The sequence below is a fragment of the Callospermophilus lateralis genome, chromosome 5 (assembly GCF_048772815.1).
Source record: "Callospermophilus lateralis isolate mCalLat2 chromosome 5, mCalLat2.hap1, whole genome shotgun sequence".
In the NCBI taxonomy this organism is placed as follows: Eukaryota; Metazoa; Chordata; class Mammalia; order Rodentia; family Sciuridae; genus Callospermophilus; species Callospermophilus lateralis.
Genome location: NC_135309.1, coordinates 78475303 through 78497442, shown reverse-complemented (window position 1 = coordinate 78497442; position 22140 = coordinate 78475303). Strand labels below are relative to the sequence as shown.

Below are 22140 nucleotides of genomic sequence, written 5' to 3'. Positions count from 1 at the left end.
GAAATAAATATGAGTATGCACATTTGAAATTATTTCTTGGTCATGGACATTCCAAGAAAGTGTACTGGGTTATTTCTGTATAGCAGTTATCCAGTCAGATTGGTGAAAGTGGAAACGTTGTCCACTTTTGTAACTAGTTATATCTAGAATTTCAAAGCAGATCATCAAGAATTTTCCTTTCTGGGTTCTGTCTTCTATCATGTTGACATCATTCTCAGGTAGGAGGTCACACTGTCCTTAGTGTGGTAGTTTCTTTCAGAACAGCTGAGAATGGGACAAGCACTTAGAATGTGATTTCTTTCTAAAACATATCCCGATTGGATCTTATTTGCTGATAATAGAAGTGCAGTCCTATAACCACAGCATACCTTATTTAAAATTTATCATTTTCTATTCTTTTATTAAGTCTTAGAATTTTCTTTTAGGCCATATAGTTTCTGACCCCAGTCTAATAAATAAAATCTTGACTGAGGCCTTGAAATTCCAAATGTTCCCAGTTACTAGTTTCAGTAACAAAAGGAGCTCTGAATCGATAAGAGGATTATTGGTACATGTGTGACACCAGAATACTAAATAGCAAATTCATTCAGGAAAGTTTTGAGATAGATTTGAAAACTTTGAAGCATTTACAAAAATGAAACATCTCCTTGGTAGTCTTTATAGTGTCCTTTTGATGCCCTCTGCAAAAAATACATAGCTGTTAAAAGAATCCTCCCTATTCAACAGAAGCAATCAACAGAGGAGAAAACAAAGGTAAAAGAAATCAAATTTTTGAGACATCTGGCCTTTAATTTTTTAAATTACCGTCTAGGAATATAGCCTTTAACTGTGTGGTAATTGGCTGCCATAGAAAATGGTAACTCAAAATTGAGAAACTCATTAAGTGTATTTAATTTTCTTGGTTTACAGGTATAAATAAAATGATGACTGGTGGATTACAGACCTTAATAAAATACACATGAATTCTACATCCAGTTTGGATATGGAAATTCACAGAAGACCACCATTCCCACCAACAACCAAATATTATCGATAAGCTACAAAACATTAGTTTTAACAAATTCACCAGAGAGCCAAGGAGAGAATGGAATGTATATGAACCTAAGTCCAGAAACTGAGAAATCTCTCATAGTAAAAAACAGACCCTTGACTACTTGCATTCTTGGTGAATCTGTATAAACACCATGAATCCCAATTTTGTTTTTTGTTTTGTTTTGTGGTGCTGGGTATTGAATCCAGGGCATTTTGTACATGCTAAACAATTGCTCAGTTACTCAGCTTTACTTCCAGTCTTGCCAATGAATTTTTGACAAACTCTTAATGACAGTGTGTAGGCTGGTGTGACAGATTTGAATACAGAAGAGCCTAGCAGCTCCTACTAGTGTGTGGAGCAAGGCATCATCTACCTATCAGCTCTTCCTCAAGCGTTTTCACTAAATGAAACAAAAGGAGATCAGAGAGTGATACTTGAGAGATTCTAAATGAAATACTCCTCACACCAAAAAGGTGCAGTTTTGTACATGGTGTGAATATGTTTTTCCCCAATCTGGGAGATGGCTGGTTTGGGGCAGGACAGCTGAGTAGTTTCGGTTTCAACTACAAAAGAACAGAAGAATTCTTTCCCAAGTCAATTCTCTTAAGGGAATTCTGAGTTCATTGACCATGGACTAGTGACCCTGAGAAAGCTATAGAATGGGTATAGGGCTGACAGATGTCTTCTTAGTATGAGAATTAGGGGGTGGAAATTCAAACTAAAACTACAATGAAGAGCAAGTCAATGTATTAACTATTGCTCTAACTTCAGCAGCTTGATAGAAAGGAGTAGATATGCTCTTTTCTGGAAGCAATTATTATCAAATTCAGATTCCTGTGTTCTTTTATATGAACTTTCTGGCCTATGATCAAAGATGATGCAACACACTGAAAAGTAAAATATGTAACCATATGTAACAATAGAGCCAGAAGTAGTCCAGATATTGGAATTATCAGTCTCTTTAATTCAGCTATTATAGAAATACTAAGGGAACTAGTGCAAAAGACGAGCAATATGTATGAAAAGATGGGGCATTTAAGAAGGGATGTGGTTGTTATAAAGACACTATTGCTCAAAATGAAAAATATAATAGCAGAGTGCATTTCCATTCATTAGATGGTCTTATTAGTAGCTTCTACCACTGAATACAGTGATACATTGTGTCAAGTCATTGAGATGTGAAGACAGGTTGATGGAAGTTACCTATATTGAACAACAACAACAAAAAAGAGTGAGAAAAATATAACAAAATATTTGATACCATAGGATAATACCAAATGGTCTAGCATACATGTAATTAGAACCTAAGAAAAAGAAGAGAAAGACGTGGTAGAAAACATATTTGAAGAGTTTATTGCCAAATGTTTTCTTAATACTTTCAGCCCACAGGTTCCTGACATTGCACCATAAGTGTAGGTGTGTATAACCTCATACACACCTGTGCACACACGTACACATCATTTACTCATGTCCTAGTTGACTATAAAAATAATTAAGGAAAAAAAACCAGATACATTATGTATAAGAGATAATGGTATGAATTAAAGCTGTTTTCTCATCAGAAAGAATGGAAACCAGAAAATAAAGTGCTGAAAACACCAATCAACCTTGAATTTTATTTATTTATTAAAAATATTTTTTAGTTGTTGTTGGACCTTTGTTTTATTTATATGCAGTGCTGAGAATTGAATCCAATGCCTCACATGTGCAAGGCCAGTGTTCTACTGCTGAGCTACAACTCCAGCCCCTTGAATTTTATTTTTTATTGGTTCTTTTTAGTTATACATGACAGTAGAATCCATTTTGATATAATTATACAAGCATGTAATATATCTATTCTCATTAGGACCCTATTCTTGAGGATGTATACGATGGTAAAATTCATTGTGGTATATTCATAAATATACATAGGAAAATTATGTCATATTCATCCCACTGTCTTTTCTTTTCCTATGCCCCTTCTTTCCCTTCATTCCCCTTTGCTTAATCTACTTAACTTCTGTTCTATCCCCCCACCCCCATGCTTATTGTGGATTAGCTTCCACATATCAGAGAAAATATTTGACCTTTGGTTTTGGGGGGATTGGCTTATTTCACTTAGCATAATAGTCTCCAGATCTACTCCCTGGCAGATGTCATAAAGCCATTCTTTTTATGGCTAAGTAATTTTTCAAATGCATAAATACCATATTTTCTTTATCCACTCATCTGTTGAAGGGCACCTAGGTTGGCTTCATAGCTTAGCTATTGTGAATTGAGCTGCTATAAACATTGATGTGGCTGCATCACTATAGTATGCTGATTTAAAATTCGTTGGATACATATTAAGGAGTGGGATAACTGTGTCAAATGATGGTTCCATTTGCAATGGTTCTATTTGCAATACCACCAGAAATGTATGAGTGTACCCTTTTCTCCACATCTTCACCAACATTTATTGTTACTTGTATTGGTAATTGCTGTTTTGACTAGAGGAGATGGAATCTCAGTGTAGTATTAATTTGCATTTCTCTAATTGCTAAAGATATATTACATTTTTTTGGTATATTTGTTGACCATTCATATTTCTTCTTTGAGAAGTGCCTGTTTAGTTCTTTTGCCCATTTATTGGTTATGTTATTTTTTTTGGTAAAACTTGTATTTGATATCTAGTAAGAATACACTGCAAAAATGAAGGCAAGCTCTGCGCATGATGCATGCCTATAATCCCAGCTGATTGGGAGATTGAGGATTCCAGTTTTCAAGCCAGGCTTAGCAACTTAATGAGACTCTGTATCAAAAAATTAAAAATGAAAAGGGCTTGGTATGCAGTTCAGTGGTAAAGCATTCAGTAATCCCACCACCAAAAAAAAAAAAAAAAAAGAAAGAAAGAAAGAAAGAAAAAAAAAAAGCAAATTGCATTTTATTTCGTATCCCATTCATATGCCTGATGCTTATAGTCAGAAAATAAATGTTGGTGAGTATGTGGAGAAATTGAACCCTTGTACATTTCCTGTGGAAATTTGAAATATTTCAGCCACTGTGGAAAATAATTTGGCTATTCCTCAAAAAGTTATACATGAAATCACTATCATGTCCTAGGTAGATACCTAAAAGAATTGAAAGCAGGTATTGAAATAATACATGTGCACACATGTTCACAGGAGTGCTTTTCACAGTAGCCAAAAGAAGGGAACAGCCCAATTTCTCTTTGTTAATGTTAGTAAAATAAAAATAATAGTAGCATATGTATGAGTATTTGTTACAGTAAGGCAGAGAAGGAAGAAAAAAAGGAAACGGGAGTTGGAGAGGGTAGAGACAGGAGTCGTGTGGAGCTGCTTTGAGAAGGGCATGAACAGTGTATGGAAAAGAGGTTATTTTGATTTGATTAAAAATAATTTGTTAAATGGAGTATTGAGCTGGGGAGTTGGTAATAGTGTGGTTAAAGCTGGTGAAGTCCCTTGATTTCCAGGCTCTAGGGTTTATAATGAAATAATACTTCCACACTTGTGATAATGTATTTCTTGTTTCACTAATAGCTTAAAGAAAGTTGGTATGCCTGATGCTTTATTATTGTCCCTGAATTATTTTAAAAGCAGAATCTCAGTTAAGCTGAATCGTTTTTTTTTTTTTTTTATTAGTTCTAATCAGTTATACACGACAGAAGAAAGTTCTTTGATTCATGGAGCAGAATTTTTTGCTTCTCTTATTGTACATGAAGTAGAATCAACCATTCATGCAATCATACATGGACCTAGGGTAATGATGTTCATCACATTCCACCATCTTTCCTACTCCCCTTTCCCTCCGCCTTTGCCCCATTTAAAGTTCCTCCATTCATCCTACCTCCCACCCCCATTAAGGATTAGCATCCACTTAATCAGAGAAAACATTCAGCCCCTGTTTTTTGGGGATTGGCTTATTTTGCTTAGTATGATGTTCTCCAACTCCATCCATTTACCTGCAAATACCACAATTCTATTCTTTTTTAATGCTGAGTAATATTCCATTGTGTATATGTGCCGCAGTTTCTTTATCCATTTATCTATTGAAGGACACCTAGGTTGGTTCCACAGTTTAGCAATTGTGAATTGTGCTGCTATAATCATTGAAGTGGTTGCGTCACAGTGGTATGCTATTTTTATGATCTTTTGATATAGACCAAGGAGTGGGATAGCTGGGTCAAAAGGTGATTCCATTCCAAGTTTTCTAAGGAAATCTCCATACTGCTTTGCAGATTGTTTGCAACAATTTGCAATCCCATCAACAATGTATGAGTGTGCCTTACCCTCCACATCCTCACCAACACTTATTGTTGTTGAACAGAATCTTGATAAGTTAATTCATAATTATGTTTTTCAAAAAACTATACAATTGTTTATCAATCAAAATGTGTCATCATTTTGGTTGTTGTCAGTGAGGTGATCATCAAGAAAGTGGTTATTGTGCATCTTACACTTCTGTATAATTTATATAAAGAATATTTTGAGGGATGAATAGGCAGAACACAGTGAAACTAGGGCAGTGAAACTATTCTGTGTGACACTATAATGGTAGATACATGTCATTATATGTTTGTGCACACCCTTGGAATGTAAAATACCAAGAATGATTCCTAATGTAAACTGTGAATTCTGAGCAATAATAATGTGCCAAGCAGGTTCATCAATTATAACAGAAGTACTGCCTAGTAGGGGATGATGATAATAATAAAAAGTATTACCTGGCCGTGCATGTGTGGGGGGCAGAGGAACATATGGGAATCTTGGTTTCTTCTTCCAATTTTACTGTGAACCTGAAACTTCTGTAAAAATGTAGTTGTGAAAGAAAAATAATTATGTTTAACCATTTGGGAAACACATTTGGGAAAAGCACTAAGGAACATGGGTTGTATTTTGACATTGACTAGTAAGGGAGCTGATTACAGTCTCTTGCTTCCCTAGAGGCATCATCTTACTTAAGAAACAGAGAGTCAAGAAAGAAAGAAGAATGATTTATTGTGTTCTTCATCATAGAGTTCACTGAAGTCTATTCTATTATACCATAGATTTCCTTAGCATTGTTATTTTAAAACAAGATCTTTATATCATTCAAATCTTCCTTTTATACATTTGATTTACAGTTTCTTTTTTCAAAATATGAAGATATTTGATTTAGCAAGAGGGCTTTTTTGTTTTAATAAATATTCTTACTCTACAAGCATCAAGAGAGAAATAAAATATAACAAACTAGGTTACTAGGTAGTGAGTACCTCTAAAATTATTTGCCTTCAGTCAGAACCCAAATGATGAAATAAATCATTTAGGAGCTATTTTAATGCTTAAATTTTGTATCCTGATGGAGATAGAAACCATGTATCTTGCATTCTCCCTAGAAAATCAACATCTGCAAAAGATTGAGTTACTTGTTTGTTTATAAATGCGTTCCTTTTATGAAGGACATAGCAGTGTTTGCAGTATTTCATTTACATTATGGAGTCATCAAAAGCATAGGATTTTTTTCTGGAGATAATTTTCTCTGGGTTTATAATTTCCCTATAGTTTTTTCTTACAAAATCCCTGTGAATTTCATGGCTGCTTTGCATAAGAAGTCCTTAAGATATTTGGCACTCAGCCTGGCCTTATAAGCATAAATATTGTTATCTTTTTTTGGGTTCTTATTGCTTCCAGATTCGAAAAAGTATCTGACTGTTCCTGCAGGGCCAGATAATCACTTTAATTATGCCTTCCAAGATTGCTATTAGATTGGATTTATTTACAGAAGTCTGTGGGAATTAATATCTGGTTATTTTTAATAACCTATTATTTTAAAAAAAAAGTGTCCCAATGATAACTTTCACCATAGTTTGTCTTCCCATTGTTTTGTGTTCTGAGGGCACCTCAGGCATGTAACTCATGCCAGCCTGATATGGAACTCTTTTGTGGGGCTCTCATCAGTAATCAATGCAATGCAATTATGGGGGAGTTGGATAATAATCATGGAATTTTTGAGATGAAGATTTTATGTAGTCCATTGCTTCCCTGTTTACTGATGTGGAAACTGAGAGCAAGGTAGTCATTTTACCCTGGTTCATGCTGTTTGTGCCTTCTGTTATCAAGAACCTTATTCTTTCTGCTTAGGGTCTCTTTTAAGAATCTCGCTTTGAGAACTGTTGTATACTTTTGGATCAAACCTATCACTTACACAGCATCTAGATAGTCATTTGATAGAGCTTTTGATTTTTGTCAAAGCTGCTCCAGTCAGCAAACCCCTAATTTTTCCCTTTTATATCATTGCCTATGCTTTTTGTTGGCCAGGGATGGAGGTAACTTGTTTTATTGCAATTTACAAGTTCTAGTGAAGAGTAATTTCAAAACCTGATAGGTATGATTTTGTTTTAAGTAAATTTAGGTATTGCTTCTTACAGAGTTTTAAAAATAATTGATAATGATTAAATTTAAATTGTGAAACAGTTTCAATTTTTTATGTATGTATATAGACATATACACAAACTTAGGCACTATATATCCATGGTAATTACACTGAAGGGTAGCTTTTAAATTTTATTTATTTTAAAGCTGCCATTAATTCTTTGACATAAAAATGAACTTGTTGGGGCTGGGGCTATAGCTCAGTGCCTGCCTAGCATGTGTGAGGCACTGGGCTTTAATCCTTAGCACCATATAAAAATAAATAAAATGAAAGCATTAAAAATGAACCTCTTAGTAAAATATATATTTACATAATATATATTTATGTAATATTATTTATAATATAAATTTATAGGTGTAAATACATATTAAATATCATATATATATATATATATATATATATATATATATATATATATAAACGACAAGTATGGAGATAGGGAATATCTCATTTTATTATTATTCAATTTAAAAATAGGGAAAAACTATTCTTAAATGAAATGTGAAACCAAAACTGCATCTAGAACTTTTCTTTCAAGTAGGTTAATATCTGTACTTACAACATTTTCCCCTGCTTCTGATCACAATATTATTTCATTATTTTTCATAGCATTGGCTCTCCCAGTCTTCCTTCTCTGGTGCAGACCTCCTGCACTGTGAGGAACTGCCTTTTGTTAGAATCCTGTGTGTCCTTTACCTGGAGAAAGCTCTTTATCTAGTCATTACTTGGGCTTGGTAAAATGAGTGTTACCAGCTTTGGCCCAGCAATTGTTTTTTCTCTCAGATCTTGAGTCCCTTACAGGAGAAAACTTCTAGCAAGACAAAAACAAAACAAAACAAAACAAAACAAAATCATTGTAGAAGTATAATAAAGTTTATTAGAGAAAAAGGAAAATACCTTTTCGAGAGTAGTTCCTCCCAAAGAGTAGAGGGATGCAGTGATTCTTTGTTTCCTAATTTCATTGGGGATCTTAGGGAAGTTTCTAGAGTATCCCACCCAAATACCACATCTCAGCTTTTAACTGACAGTTGGATTGTCTTACAGTCCCTACTGCACATGCTCTTACCCACAGGGACCCAAGTGAAACTCATGGGGAAGGGTAATTACTAGTATAATAGGATTAAAATGATATGTCAAATATCTAAAGGCAACTTTTAGTTGCCTTGGCCTGTGCTGACTGGTTCTGATTAGAACTTGCTTTTCAGATTTTATAGTTGATGGGCTTTGCTTTTAATTATCTCATTTTTCTGAGTGTTGGAATCTTTGGTCTATGTGAAGGTCAGAAAACTCCCCCTTCAGAGTAAACTGTATTCTTATCACCAGGGAAAAGTCTTACCTTCCTCCAGATAACAGAGTGTTTGCTGAGGAATGTAACATATCCTATTGACTTAAGCCAGAGCAGGACCAGAATGGCCTTCAGTAAGTTGCTCTTTGGTATTGTATTGCTTTTTAAGAGAAAGCATGTGGAATGCCAGTAGGTAGCACCACTTTACAGAATTATTGCCTTAACCTCATGTCCTACTAATATTCACATCCATCTGCTACCTATCATCAACACCAGCCCTGGAAGACCTACAGACACACTTAGGCACTATGTCCATGGTAAATGAAGGAAAACTTTATAACTTTAATTTTTAAAGTAGCCATATAATTCTTTCATATAAAAATAAACTGTCAGTGAAGTTAGTGCAATGTGATTTGGTATTATGTAGATTATAATTTAAAGATTTTATTTAATATTATGTAGACAGAAGCTTTGGCAAATTAATTTATGTATTATTTTGGGAAATTTGGACAGCAAGTGAGCTGACACTGGTTGAAATATTTTATAAACCCTATTTTTATTTTGATTATTCCTATATGAAATTTAAGGTCTTATTATTTCTTAGATCAACCTGTCTAAAAAGTACCTTAAAGGAAAGGGTGTTTTTACTAATTGTATGCTTTTATTTATTTATTTATTTTAAATTTTAAAAGTTTTTGATGGACCTTTATTTTACTTGTTGGTGCTGAGCCACAATAAATTCTCTGGTGCTGAAAATCAAACCCAGTGCCTCATGCATGCTAAGCAAGCGCTCCACCACTGAGCCACAACTCCAGCCCCTGTATGCTTTTAAATACACAATATATTAAGTTTTATAACAACAGCAGTTTTTGAAGTCTTTTTTTATCCCATACCTGGATTTACCAATTAGATAATTCTAATCTACCATGTAAATAAATTTAGTATTATCCTCTTAAGAAAATGTTAAAGGGTTTTGTGGGAAAGTATTCTCTTTTCTGGTAGGATTTGATACCTAAGGTGTAACCTGAGGGAGTTAATATCTACCATCTCAGTGCATATAATTTATATATAAATAAAAAATCTCCCCTGAATTTTCTGCTCTTTTGTATGACTTCCCTTTCAGTTTCCATCGTTTTTCTAGTACTCTCACATGGTAACAGTACTCTGTCTGGTTATCTCAAGAGCATTGACTTCGAGTAAAAGCCTAAATTCACAGTAGAAGTGCCTGCTGCTTTCTTGTGAAGCTTTTCATTGCCAAAACAGGTGAGATGAGCACTTTGATCTCATCTTTCTGTAGTAGTTGCAGTGGGAAGATGACGATTTCTACAGTTGCACAGAACAAGTAAAGAAATTCCCTAAAGAAATAAGAAAAAGGATAAATGGGGCTGGGGACTGGAAGAACTATGGTATCTTCAGTGCTTTCCAGGGTGTGTGCTTCACGACATCATAATACATTTCTTAATAAATCTAATTATAGAACAACTAAATATGCTTTACTCCCACTATTACTCTCTTTATATCCTGCTTCTATTTTTTTTTTGTTTGTTTGTTTTAACCAGTTTTTTATTTCAGAGAACTTCGGAAGCATCAAAAAGAAAACAACACACACACACACACAAAAAAAAAAAAAAAAAAAAACAACAAAAACACAAAAAACCCAAGCTGAGGAAGATGAGCATGCTTTAAAGAAAGATCACTACTTCATGGCTGTTCATTGTTCAGCCCTTTTTGTGGTTCAGTTTTAGTGATTTTTATTAAAAAGTAAAACTGGAGCTAAAGCTTCGATTAATGATTGGATGTAAAGTGCATGCTCACATTTCTAAGGTGGTGATCATTTGTACAACAATAAAGATTTATTTTCTGTAAGTATATTAAATATGTACATGCTTTTTAGTCTGAATTTCCAGTCATTTTTAGTAATTTACTTGTAAGTCACCTGAAAGTTTATATTATTTTTTGTTGATACATGATGAAATTGATTTAAATGGAGGAATTAAGAAACATGCCTTCAGCAATAGTGAATTAGCCAAAACATACACATTTTCATATTTATGTATTTACTCATAATTTACCCATCAAGTTTTCCACTTAAGTCAAATATAAACTTTCTGACATTAAGGACAAAAATAACCAAGTTCATATAAACTCTATAGTAATTTCTTTCCTGGACCCTCTATAAATGTCTTGAGGAAAAATAAGAAAGAAATTAATATACAGTTTATAGATAAAACAAGAAATACAAAGGATATGCCAGGAAAACAAAAGTATTAAATCACACACACACACACACACACACACACACACACTAAAGAAACAGCATAACAGAATATTTCAGATACCCCTATAGTTGTAAAAATTTTTCACATTAATTTTCACATAATTAAGCAAGTTGGTTATGTGATGATGAAGTTGCAATCATCTCTTCTGTTAGAAAGTTGTCTTAATATTGTTTTAAATGATTAATATGCATATATTTGTAGACTAATCAAAACTATTAGCTCTATATCTGTTAGAAGGAAAAGTAAATAAAGTAGGAGTAGATAAGTGGAGAGGTGAAAGTTGAATTTTATAAGGTAGCCAAGAATGTCTACTTTTACTACTACAGGGACATACCCTATTGTTGGAGACAAGAAAACAAAAGGTATTGTGGCCTGCTTAGCTAGTTTCCACAAGTAAAATGGAGCATCACTACTAATGAAAGACATGGAAGTATTGTTTGACAACAGGATCTCTTGTTCTTTGTCTGCTGTTAACAGTTGAAATGTAGTTCTTGTATGGAAATTGACCAGTGCTTCCATTGCAAACCCTCATAAGTTTTCCCTTTGTTCCTCTTATCTTTTTTCTCTCTTTTGTTACCCTCTTACCTATTCCATTCAGTTAGGAGTGTAAAATGGATCTGAAATTGTGAAATTTTAAGGAAAAGTTTTTTTCAGTTGTGATTTATGATATTCAGAAATATACATTCTGAAGCAAATTTAAATATAGATTGACTTTTCTCAGTGGTAGTTCAGCCACTGCTGCCTTTTTATCTTAATGCCCCACTCCCAAATTGTTACAACCAATCATATCATGATCCTCCTCCTTATCATCATCCTGATGTGAATTTTTGGGAAATTGACCATGCACTTAAGTGGAAGTAACTTTAAAAATGTGTTCCATATAAATCTCCTTTTTTTTCCTTCTGTTCTTTCTTTTGAAAATTTTTTACAACTATAGTATTATCTGAAATATTTTTACAACAATAATGTTATCTGAAATTTTCTGTTATGCTGTTTCCTTAGTGTGTGTGTGTGTGTGTATGTGTGTGTGTGTGTGTGTGTGAGAGAGAGAGAGAGAGAGAGAGAGAGAGATTGATTTAATACTTTGTTTTCGTAGCATATCCTTGGTGTTTCTTGTTTTATCTATAAACTGTGTATTAATTTCTTTCTTATTGAGGGTCCAGGAAAGAAATTTCTATAGAGTTTATATGAACTTGGTTATTTTTTGTCTTTAATGTCAGAAAGTTTATATTGACTTAAGTGGAAAACTTGATGGATAAATTGTGAATAAATACATAAATACAAAAATGTGTATGTATTGGCTAGTTTACTATTGTTGAAGGCTTGTGTCTTAATTCCTCTAGGAAAGAAAAGAGAGGCTCTCCAAATTTGAATCTATTCGTCATTCAATTGCTGGAATAATTAGGTCTCCAAAATCTGTACTGGGCTCCTCAGCAGTAAGTAGAACTAACTCTGTGTGCTATTGAAAATAGTTGTTGTCTATCTTTTTTCTTTTGTTTGTAAATTTATAGTTATAAATAGAAAAATAAGAGCATAATTTAACTTTTGTATGCATATGATTCTGTATATATGTCCAAACTAAAACATCATATAACATTGATATTGGGAAGACAATATCAGTAGATCCCCCTTATTTGCAGGAGATACATTCCTTACTGGTTGTATCCCTACTGGATGCATGAAACTGAATAGTATCAAACCATGTATATATTTTTTCCTATACATAACTATCATAAAGTTTAATTTATAATTAGGCACAGTAATAATAATTATAAAATAGAACAGTTTTAAGAATATACTATAATAAAGCTGTATGAATATATGGTCTGTCTCTTTAAAAATATCTTATTATACTGTACTCGTTTTTCTTTGTGTGACCTTGTAAGATGATTTAATACTGTAATTGCTTTTGGGAAACTGAAACTGCAGAAAGTGAAACCATGTATAAAGAAGGGACTACCCTATTAGAGTCTTCCTATACTATAGATGAATGATTATGGGAACATTTTATGTACTTTGGAGCCTTACTAGAAGAATAATATCAACAAATTTCTTGTGAAATAATACTTTTATAGTAGGGATTACTGTGCATATATTTTAGAGTATATCAAGTGTTCATGTTTTTATGAACATTTTGATTATAAAATTAAAGTCTGATATATTAAACATTCAAACCTAGGTCTGGCATGTGACTGAGGTAGTGGGATAGTAATTATTTCTGGAAAGAGCAATTTGGTCAACCAGGTATGTTGTGAACAAGTACATGGAACTTTTTCTCTAAGGCATTAGCTTCCTATTTGAAGAAGGTTTTCCCCTCAAAAATACAAGTAATTGAGTTATTGAGTTTTAATGTGAATGTGAATATTTCATATGTTAAGCATGATAATTCAAGATGCATAACAATTCCAAACTACTCAAGTTTTAAGTATAGTTGATTTTAAGTTTTAAATTTAATTAAGTTTTAAATATAATTTATAACTTTTTTTATGCTCTGCTATTTTTCAGAGTGTGCTAATATGGTAAAGGCAAAAATAGAAAAAAAAACCTTTTGATTATTTTAAAAGATATTTTTCTAATTATGAAAGTCTTAGGAAACTTGCTAGATTAGCATAGTTGTTTGTTTTATTGTGATATACTTCACATAACACTTATTCACATTTTAAAGTGTACATTTAGTGTTTTTTAGTATATTTTGTAATATGCTATATTTTGTAATCACCAATACCATCTAATATCAGAATATTTTAATCCTCTCAGAAAGATACTGTATACCTGTTAGGAATTTGTTTCAATTTCCTCTTGCTTCATCTCCTGACAGTTAGCTATCTGCTTTTTGTCCTGTGGATTCCTATGGGTGTGCCTCATGCAACACATGGGCTTTTATATTTAGTTCTTTTCACTTGTTATGTTTTCAAGGCCCATCCATGTTGTAGTGTATGACTTCATTCCATTTTCTGACCAAATAGTATCTCATTAATGAATGGGTTTATCACATTCATCAGTTGATAGAAGTTTGGGTTGTTTCCACTTTTTGGCTATTATCAATGTACAAGTGTTGTTTACATGAACAGATATTTTTACTTTTCTTTTGTGCATACCTAGGAATGGAATTGCTGAGTCATATGGTAATTCTAACTTGAGTTTTTAAGAAACTGTCCAACTGTTTTCCACAGTGGCTACTACATTTTACATTCCTACTAGCAATGTATGAATGTTCTAATTTCTCCACATTCTTGGCAAAACTTGTTATTTTCTATTTTCCATCTTTTAAAATATAGGCAACCTAGTGGGCATTATAGTTGTTTATTTGCATTTTCCTAATAACTAATGATATTGAGTGTTTTTCTCATGTACTTACTGTCCACTTGTATATGTACTTTGGAGAAACATAGGAAAAGGAAATTGGAGTTAATCATAATAGTATTCTTACTTGAATAAGATCTTTGTCTCAATGTTTTTGACAGTGGAGCTACCCTTAAAGACTAATGGAACATTTACATAGGTCTTTATGAAAGGAAGAACATAAAATAGATGATAGATAAATTTGGCTTTAACTCTGTTTGATGTGATAAGTCAAATCTTTAATATTTGTTGTCATTATTAGGGTAGCATTTAAATATGTTATTTTAGCTCCAAACATGTGCTCTTTCATTCATAATACTAAAGGAGTATAAACCATTATCAGTATCTCAGAGCACTGAGACCAACTTCACATGCAATTCTTCCCATTTTCAGAAGGTTATAATTTTGCATTTAGAATTCTCAGTGACTGCTTCTAAAGTCAGTGTCAGTGCTGTTAGACTATACTGGCTGGCAATCATGAGTGTCCATTTTAACAGAAAGTCATTCAAAACATACTATGTTTAATTGTTCCAGTCATATCAAAATACTGCTCTTTTTCCTGGGCCATCCTTTTACTGAGAAATTTCTATGATGAGTGACTGAGCAAACCCCTTGTTTCATCTTACAATCTCTTGTGAATATTGGTTGTTTCACTGGTATGTAGAGTATATAATAGTAGCACTGTATTCTTAAAATCAGATTAAAACACATTTTAGTTCAAATGACTTGTTCTTTAAACATCAGAAGTATTAAATTTTGCAACTGTCTTCTTAAAATTCATTTTTTCTATTCTCTAGCATAAATAAGATTTGCTTGCTTACTTTTCAGAAAATTATAATTCAGCTAAGTTTAAGTTGTATATCAGATAATGTTGTATAATAATACTTGGCTTCCACCACTGACAGAGGAATGTGATTATTTTCATGTGTAGCACAAGCCACTTGTATTTTCCAGCATTCACCTTTGAGTCTAGCAGAATAACCTGTGCTTTCTCTATCAAGACATATTAGATTAAAGTTAAATATTATACATTTTAAACCTTGGTTGTCTTGTATAAGGTCTTCATTAATTCCCCCCATCATTAAAATGTAAAGAAGTAAATAACAAAGAAAATAGTGTTTTTGCTCTCATAACCAGATTCTCCTGTATAGGTTAGTCATGTTTATGAAAGTTTATTCTCTGAATTATGAATTATGAATCACTTGCATTAACATATGCAATTTTCAAGAAGGACTTTTTGGGATATTTCCAATATTTTTACTGTGAGAGATCAAATATGTTCTTGTATGTGTTTGCTCAAATGTTTAAAGTAATTTGCACAGATAATGTTAGACTGATACTATGTTTCACACAGGCAATTCCAACTTGAAGATAAATGTTTAAATTTACTGAAATATGATTGCATACTGATTCATTGCAATGATCTGGTAATAGTTTAAGTTAAAATGTGTAATACAAAATTAGCACTGAATTCAGCTATTTGATGAAAATGTGTTGATATTGTGGCATATTTTATACATAAAATATTTGAGCTTAAAGAAAAAATACTTAATCCTTAAAAAATAAGACTAGCAAAAATATTACAAAATGATAAAAATGACAGAGAGTGAATGAGAGTCACAAGCATATTCATAAAAAGTAAGTGCACAAAATTAATAAAAAGAGAAAAGAAAGTAATTACTGATAAAGAGAAGATGCTAAGTAAAGACACTAAGTAAGTTGGAAAAAAGAGATAACAGAGGGAAAACCAAAAGTTATTGAAAAAAAACAGACCTGTTACTCCATAAATGAATTTAAGAAAAATATATTTTGGTAAACAAAAAGGCAATACAGGAAGCAAGTTGTGGAAGTAAAGTAATTATGAGTTTGGCTTAGTTGTCTCTCTTTGTTTAATAAAGTTTCAGAAATATTTGTATTTGAATGCTAATTTATGGTTCTATGTAATTCTGTATAGTCACCATTCTAGGGAACAGTGTTATTATTAGCTTACAACTAAACAAACTCAAAATCTTGGGTATTAAAAATTGTTAATTAAGAAATTTATGAAGAAGAGTTTTGTTGTTAGTTTCATTGTAGAAAGTAAACATTAGATAAAATATCTTTGTTTTGGTTAATAATCTCAGCACAGAAAAATTTATTAATTCTATTTTTTATTGCTAACAAAACCTGGAATGTGTTGAATTACAGTCCTTAGTGCCAATCAAGACAGAACCACTTTCTAATTAATTTCCATCCCATTTGGCCTGAATGCAGATGACCCTGAAGACCAAATATTTGTATTAAATTTTTTTTCATTGTCTTAAAGTAGTAAATAAATTCAAACTATTTAGAAATTTGGGGGAAAACTGGGAGGAAGAACATTATTTCTTTTGTTTTTATTTTATATAAATTTAACAGTTTGTTTTGAACTGTCAAACTCTAAATCATATACTTCTCCTAAATGTGCTTATATTTCCCCTTCTCTGAAAATAATTTTTGCTACCATCTGGCAAGTTCCTATTCAATAGGCCAGGTGTTTTTCACCTTTGATGATTCTCTTACTTCAATTTTATGACATTTGATTCTTCATCCTGTCCTAAAATTCTCAAGTTATATAGTGCTTTAAAATTAAAGGGGTCTTATGGAATTTTTGAGAAGTGTTTGGAATTCTATGAGTCAATTGTATATCAGAATATTACCAAACTAGATTTGGAGTAATTTATTACTTATATATGAAGTTAATTAAATTCGTGTAAGAATAGAAAAGAAAATTGTGTCATTTTGTGGTTATTCAAAATACATTAAAGATTTTTAAAATGTGTTGATATTTTATTCAATTTGTTGAAGCTTGGTAAGAGATATACTTATATATTTTCCATGCTGTTTTATTCTAGTTTTTGATTTTTCTAATGGTTTATTTGGGTACTTAATTTTAATGTACAAACAGACTATTTTTTAACACTTTTGTTTGTGCCTCTCAAAAAATAGCTCATCTTATCATGAGATAATGGCATACACATTTTTATTACATACTTGACATCTAGCCTGAACTATGGTAAGGAGAAAAGATGACCTACCTTTTCCCCTGGGAGGAAAAAACCCAAAAAACAAAAAACAACTTTCATTGTATTGCCTCTTCACATAAATAAGTCTTTTTATTTCATTAAGCCAAATATGTTTTTTCCTGGAATATTCTTTCAGAATAAGACCTGGGGAAAATAACTGACTAGATGAGTAGTGTGGTCAATCAGGAAAATTCATCTTATTAAGTGTAACTTATTAACTGAATTAGATTAATTATAACTTTTATAAAAGTAGGCTTCTTAGCCTCTTATATCTTGACAAAAAGCTCTGGTAACTTAACCACCCATAAAAAATTTTTCCCCACAGAAGATTAGAAAGATGAGATCTTTTCGATAAAAAAGGCTTTCGTTTTTGATAACCATTGTAAGTTCTCATCATGCTGGATTTAGTTGCTGATACATCCTATATTCCATTACTATCAAGGTTGCAAAGTTGTATTATAATTTCATGGAAATCATGTTAATAAAAATGACCTTTCCAGTGCTTCCAGAAAAGTCTTTGAAAGATCTGATAGCCCTAGGCAGAGGATATGTATGTGTGCACAAACTTGATATACACCTTATACTTATAAGAAATGCAAACTACATCTCAAAGTAGTATTTTCAAGGAAATGGAGAAAAACAGATCTCAAACTTCCCTTCCTAACCCCACAAAACTAATAAACCTGTAGAACTGAAGTGTCATCATTGTGAGATAGCAATATAGGCTCCTTTATACTTTTTAAAAAACAAACAACAGGAAAAAAAAACACAAAAAACCCCCCAAAACCTGAAACTTAGATATTTTCTCAGATTGTTATTTCCCCCAAACATATTTATCATCTTCAAATCCTTATATGAATTTCTTGAACCTTACATGAGCTTTTATACTTCAAACCACTTTTTAGACAGTGAAATCTCTAAACTCTGCATTTTCCCAGTTCTAAATAAATGTACACTTCGATGGAAAATTTAGCCAAAATAAGACCTCAAGAATATGGCATCCTTGGGTGTGATGCTTTCCTATTATGTAGAACTCCTTGAGAGAGAGAGAGAGAGAGAGAGAGAGAGAGAGAGAGCGCAAAACAAGTTCTTTGAAAATATGTTACATTGAGTTTTTCATATTCAAACAATTTTGCCACTAAGAAATCTTAGAAATATTTCTCTTATAGTAAAAATTTTTATGCTGATTACAGTTAATTCACTGTGATAAGTTTTAAAAAATAAACATCTGATTGTTTTAACTACCTTCAAGAATTATAAGCTATTAGTATCAATATGCAAAATAATTAATTTTGGTTAGATGATGCATTTATTTTTTAAAATATGGTTCTTTTACTTCTTATAGTTTTGCCTGGTTCATTATTAAATTTGTTCTCCTAGCACATTTGGGAGATTACATTAAAATTTTTAAAAATATCGTCTTTATCATAATTACTACTAAAAGAAAAAGGGTTATTTCATTTATTAAAAAGTTTCCATGTAGAGTCACACCCTGTATATATTTTCAAAAATTTGAAACTTTCATAAGTAAAAACCAAATGTATACTTTTCTTTAACTCTATTTGGGTACATTATCACTTTATTTTGTATGTATTTACTTTTAACCAATAAAAGAGTTCAGGATAATGTGAAATGGTACTTGTATTAGTGTTTTGGGCCTCTTTGGTGGTACCAAACAATGAAGAGTTTTCACTTAATTCAAAGACATTTCTTTGGTCATGCATCGAGTTCATAATATCAGCTCATAAAACCTATATGCAAATACTTGGCTTTTATTTATTGTGTTAGTCAGCTTTCCATCATCGTGACAGAATGCATTGTAAATAAAAACAAACTTATTAGAAGATAGTGTTTATTTTGGCTTATGGTTTAAGAAGTTTTGTTCTGGGGTTGGTTGATTCCATGGACTTCAGGCCTATGGCATCACAGTATATCTTGGCAGAATCACTTAGTGAAGATGCTGTTTACTTCATGTCAGCCAGGAAGCAAAGAGAGAGAAAGAGACAGGAAGGACCTGAGGTCTCAATATCCCTTCCAAGGACATGCCCCCAAATGTCCTAGCTTCTGATTTTCTTGTTTATAAATTACTTTCTCAGGAGGCATTATGCATATTGTATTTTGAGAATTTTTAGAATGGATACAAATTGTTATACCTTACCCATAAAATGTTCTTACCATCTGCATCAGTTTAGTTCCTATGGATGAATAAAATATAACAACAGTATTTTTTACTCGTGATCAGAAAATGTGTGATTATATCTACCATCATTCAGAAAAAATTCAAGGAAATATAGTTACCTCTTAATTATATGTACTATTTTGGTATTAGCATTTGACTTCTAAAAGAGTAGACAATTTGCTTTTCCTGCTGGGTCCCCTGGTTTTACACTGTGTTGTAATTGCATGTTAGTGATGCATTTTTCCCTAAGAATTTATCTGTCATTGCTGAATGGAAGCAGGACCAGCTGTGTGGCAGAGGTAATGGTTAAGGAAGTCCCATGGGTGAGAAAATGCACAGGAAGACAACTTTAAATTAAACTGAGATGGTGCTCCTGGAACACATGACAAGGACAATCTACAGCCTATGTGGTCAAGAGATAATTCCACAAAAGAAATAACTTTTAATTTAAATTAAAATGAAGTTGTGTGTGATAAATGTGTCTTCATAATTTCTCTGGTTGTTAAATTTTAATATATAGATTTATTTTATGACAGTGAATATGACTGTAAATGCTAACTCTAAATGCTAATATTGTATTGTGGTGGATCGAAAAACCAGAAGTATTGAAGGATTGTATTTATGCTAAACTTCAGCACTGATGCTCCAGAAGATATTTTCTCTAAACATTATAAAAATTTCAGATCATCATATAGAATTTTCTATTAGTAAATAAAAGGGAGGAACACATGTAAAAAGTATTTATAGATTGCTATGAATTTTACCAGGACAAAAATCACTGTTTTCTCTAATTTAGTTTTTAAAAAATATTTGTTCAGCTCTCTGATGTGATCTCCATAAGTGAGAAGCCCTTGGCGGAACAAGATTGGTACCATGGTGCAATTCCCAGAATAGAAGCACAAGATCTGTTAAAGCAACAAGGAGACTTCTTGGTGCGAGAGAGTCATGGGAAACCTGGTGAATATGTCCTTTCTGTATATTCTGATGGACAGAGGAGACACTTTATCATACAATTTGTTGATGTACGTTTTCAGTTTAGTTCATATGTGTATTTTGATGTAGTTTGGAGTATAATTATAATATAATAATGAATGGTTTGTGATAAATGCCTATAATACTTAAAGTTTTGCACATGATTTTTTCTAATTTCTTAAATATGATGCTCCAAAATTAATTAAAATGTTAAGTCCTAATAAGGAAATATGTATTTTAAGTATTTTGCATTAAAATGGACTTTATACATTTTAAGTAAATCTAAATGTATCATATTTAAAATATGTTAAATTTGAGCATTAAAAGTATTCTAAATTAAAAAATAAAAATAATGTGAATATCATTATTTTTCTTTTTTCTAAGGAAACTTAAAAATTATGAAATGTATACTTTTGAGATTGTCCCTTAAAATTTCTTTCAAAATGGTATCATGAGAAATTTTTAAGAAATATAGTATTGAATAGTGGTAATTAGATTTCTTAATGCATGGGGGACAATATTACTTGACAATATTGGTTTTGTCATTAAGAATTATGATTTTTCCTTTATATATAATGCTTTTTGGTATTAACATACAACAAACAGAAAATAGTGAAATTTCAAAAATGATCCATTCACATTGCTAAATTATCATTTTTATCATTATTATTATTTGGTACTGGGAATTGACCCCAGGCATTCTTCACCACTGACTTAAATCCCCAGGTCCTTTCTTTGCTTTAAGGAAGGGTCTTGCCAAGTTGCTGAGACTGACCTGGAAGTTATAGTCCTCCTGACTCAGTCTCTTGAGTTACTGGGATTACCATGCCCAGCTAATGATAAATTGTTTTTTGAAAATTTTTTAGTATTGATAAACTACTTTTATATTTGTTACATTTCCTTTGCTGAGCATTAAACAGATGAAAAGTAAATTCAATTTTTTTTTTGCTTAAACCTTTTGAGAAATTTTTAATGGCAAGATTTTGGTGTATGAAAATTTTTTTTATTGTTCCTTTTTAGTTATACATAATGTTTGAATTCATTTGGGCATAATTAAAAGGCATGGAATATAATTTGCTCAAGTTCAGTTCCCTGGATTTCCCTTTTCCCTTCCCTCTTTCCTCTCTCCTGCTATTTACTTTCAGATTTTGGGGGAGGAGGTGGGTTTGTATCTTGTGTATATACACGATGGTGAGATTTACTGTATATTCATATATGTACACATTTCTCTGTTCTTCCCTTATCCAATCCCTTCTGTCTCCCCCTCAGTCACTTCATCTAGTCTTTCTTCTATTTTAATGGAATCCCCCCTGCCCCATTTGTCATTTTTCACTTCATTATTTCAAATGGCATGCATTTTCAAGATGTGATACTAATTGATTTATGGAAAGATCAAACTATGAAAATTAAATGAACCTAATAGAGCTTTAGGTAACTTAGTGACTTATACATCTATCCATATGTACAAATATATGTATGTTTATATATATATAATATGTATATACAAACGCTCGCATGTGTGTGTGTGTGTGTGTGTGTGTGTGTGTGTGTGTGTTTGTGAGGTGAAATTCACGTGTCATCAAATCAACCATTTTAAAATGTATGATTCAGTAGCA

At 32.1% G+C, this 22140-nt stretch overlaps 1 protein-coding gene across 7 annotated transcripts in view; it reads left to right on the top strand.

The window, feature by feature from the left end:
• Fer (FER tyrosine kinase) overlaps nucleotides 1–22140 on the top strand; it is a 413495-nt gene that overhangs the window by 146010 nt on the left and 245345 nt on the right. For 3 of the 7 annotated variants that reach the window (XM_076856936.2, XM_076856937.2, XM_076856938.2), the window contains 2 exons: nucleotides 12331–12423; nucleotides 20371–20574. In XM_076856936.2, coding sequence (XP_076713051.1) covers nucleotides 12331–12423; nucleotides 20371–20574 — 297 coding nt within the window. Of the gene's footprint in view, nucleotides 1–909; nucleotides 1143–12330; nucleotides 12424–20370; nucleotides 20575–22140 lie in introns of those variants that run through there. The other 4 variants (XM_076856943.2, XM_076856941.2, XM_076856940.2 and 1 more) reach the window with 3 other exon arrangements.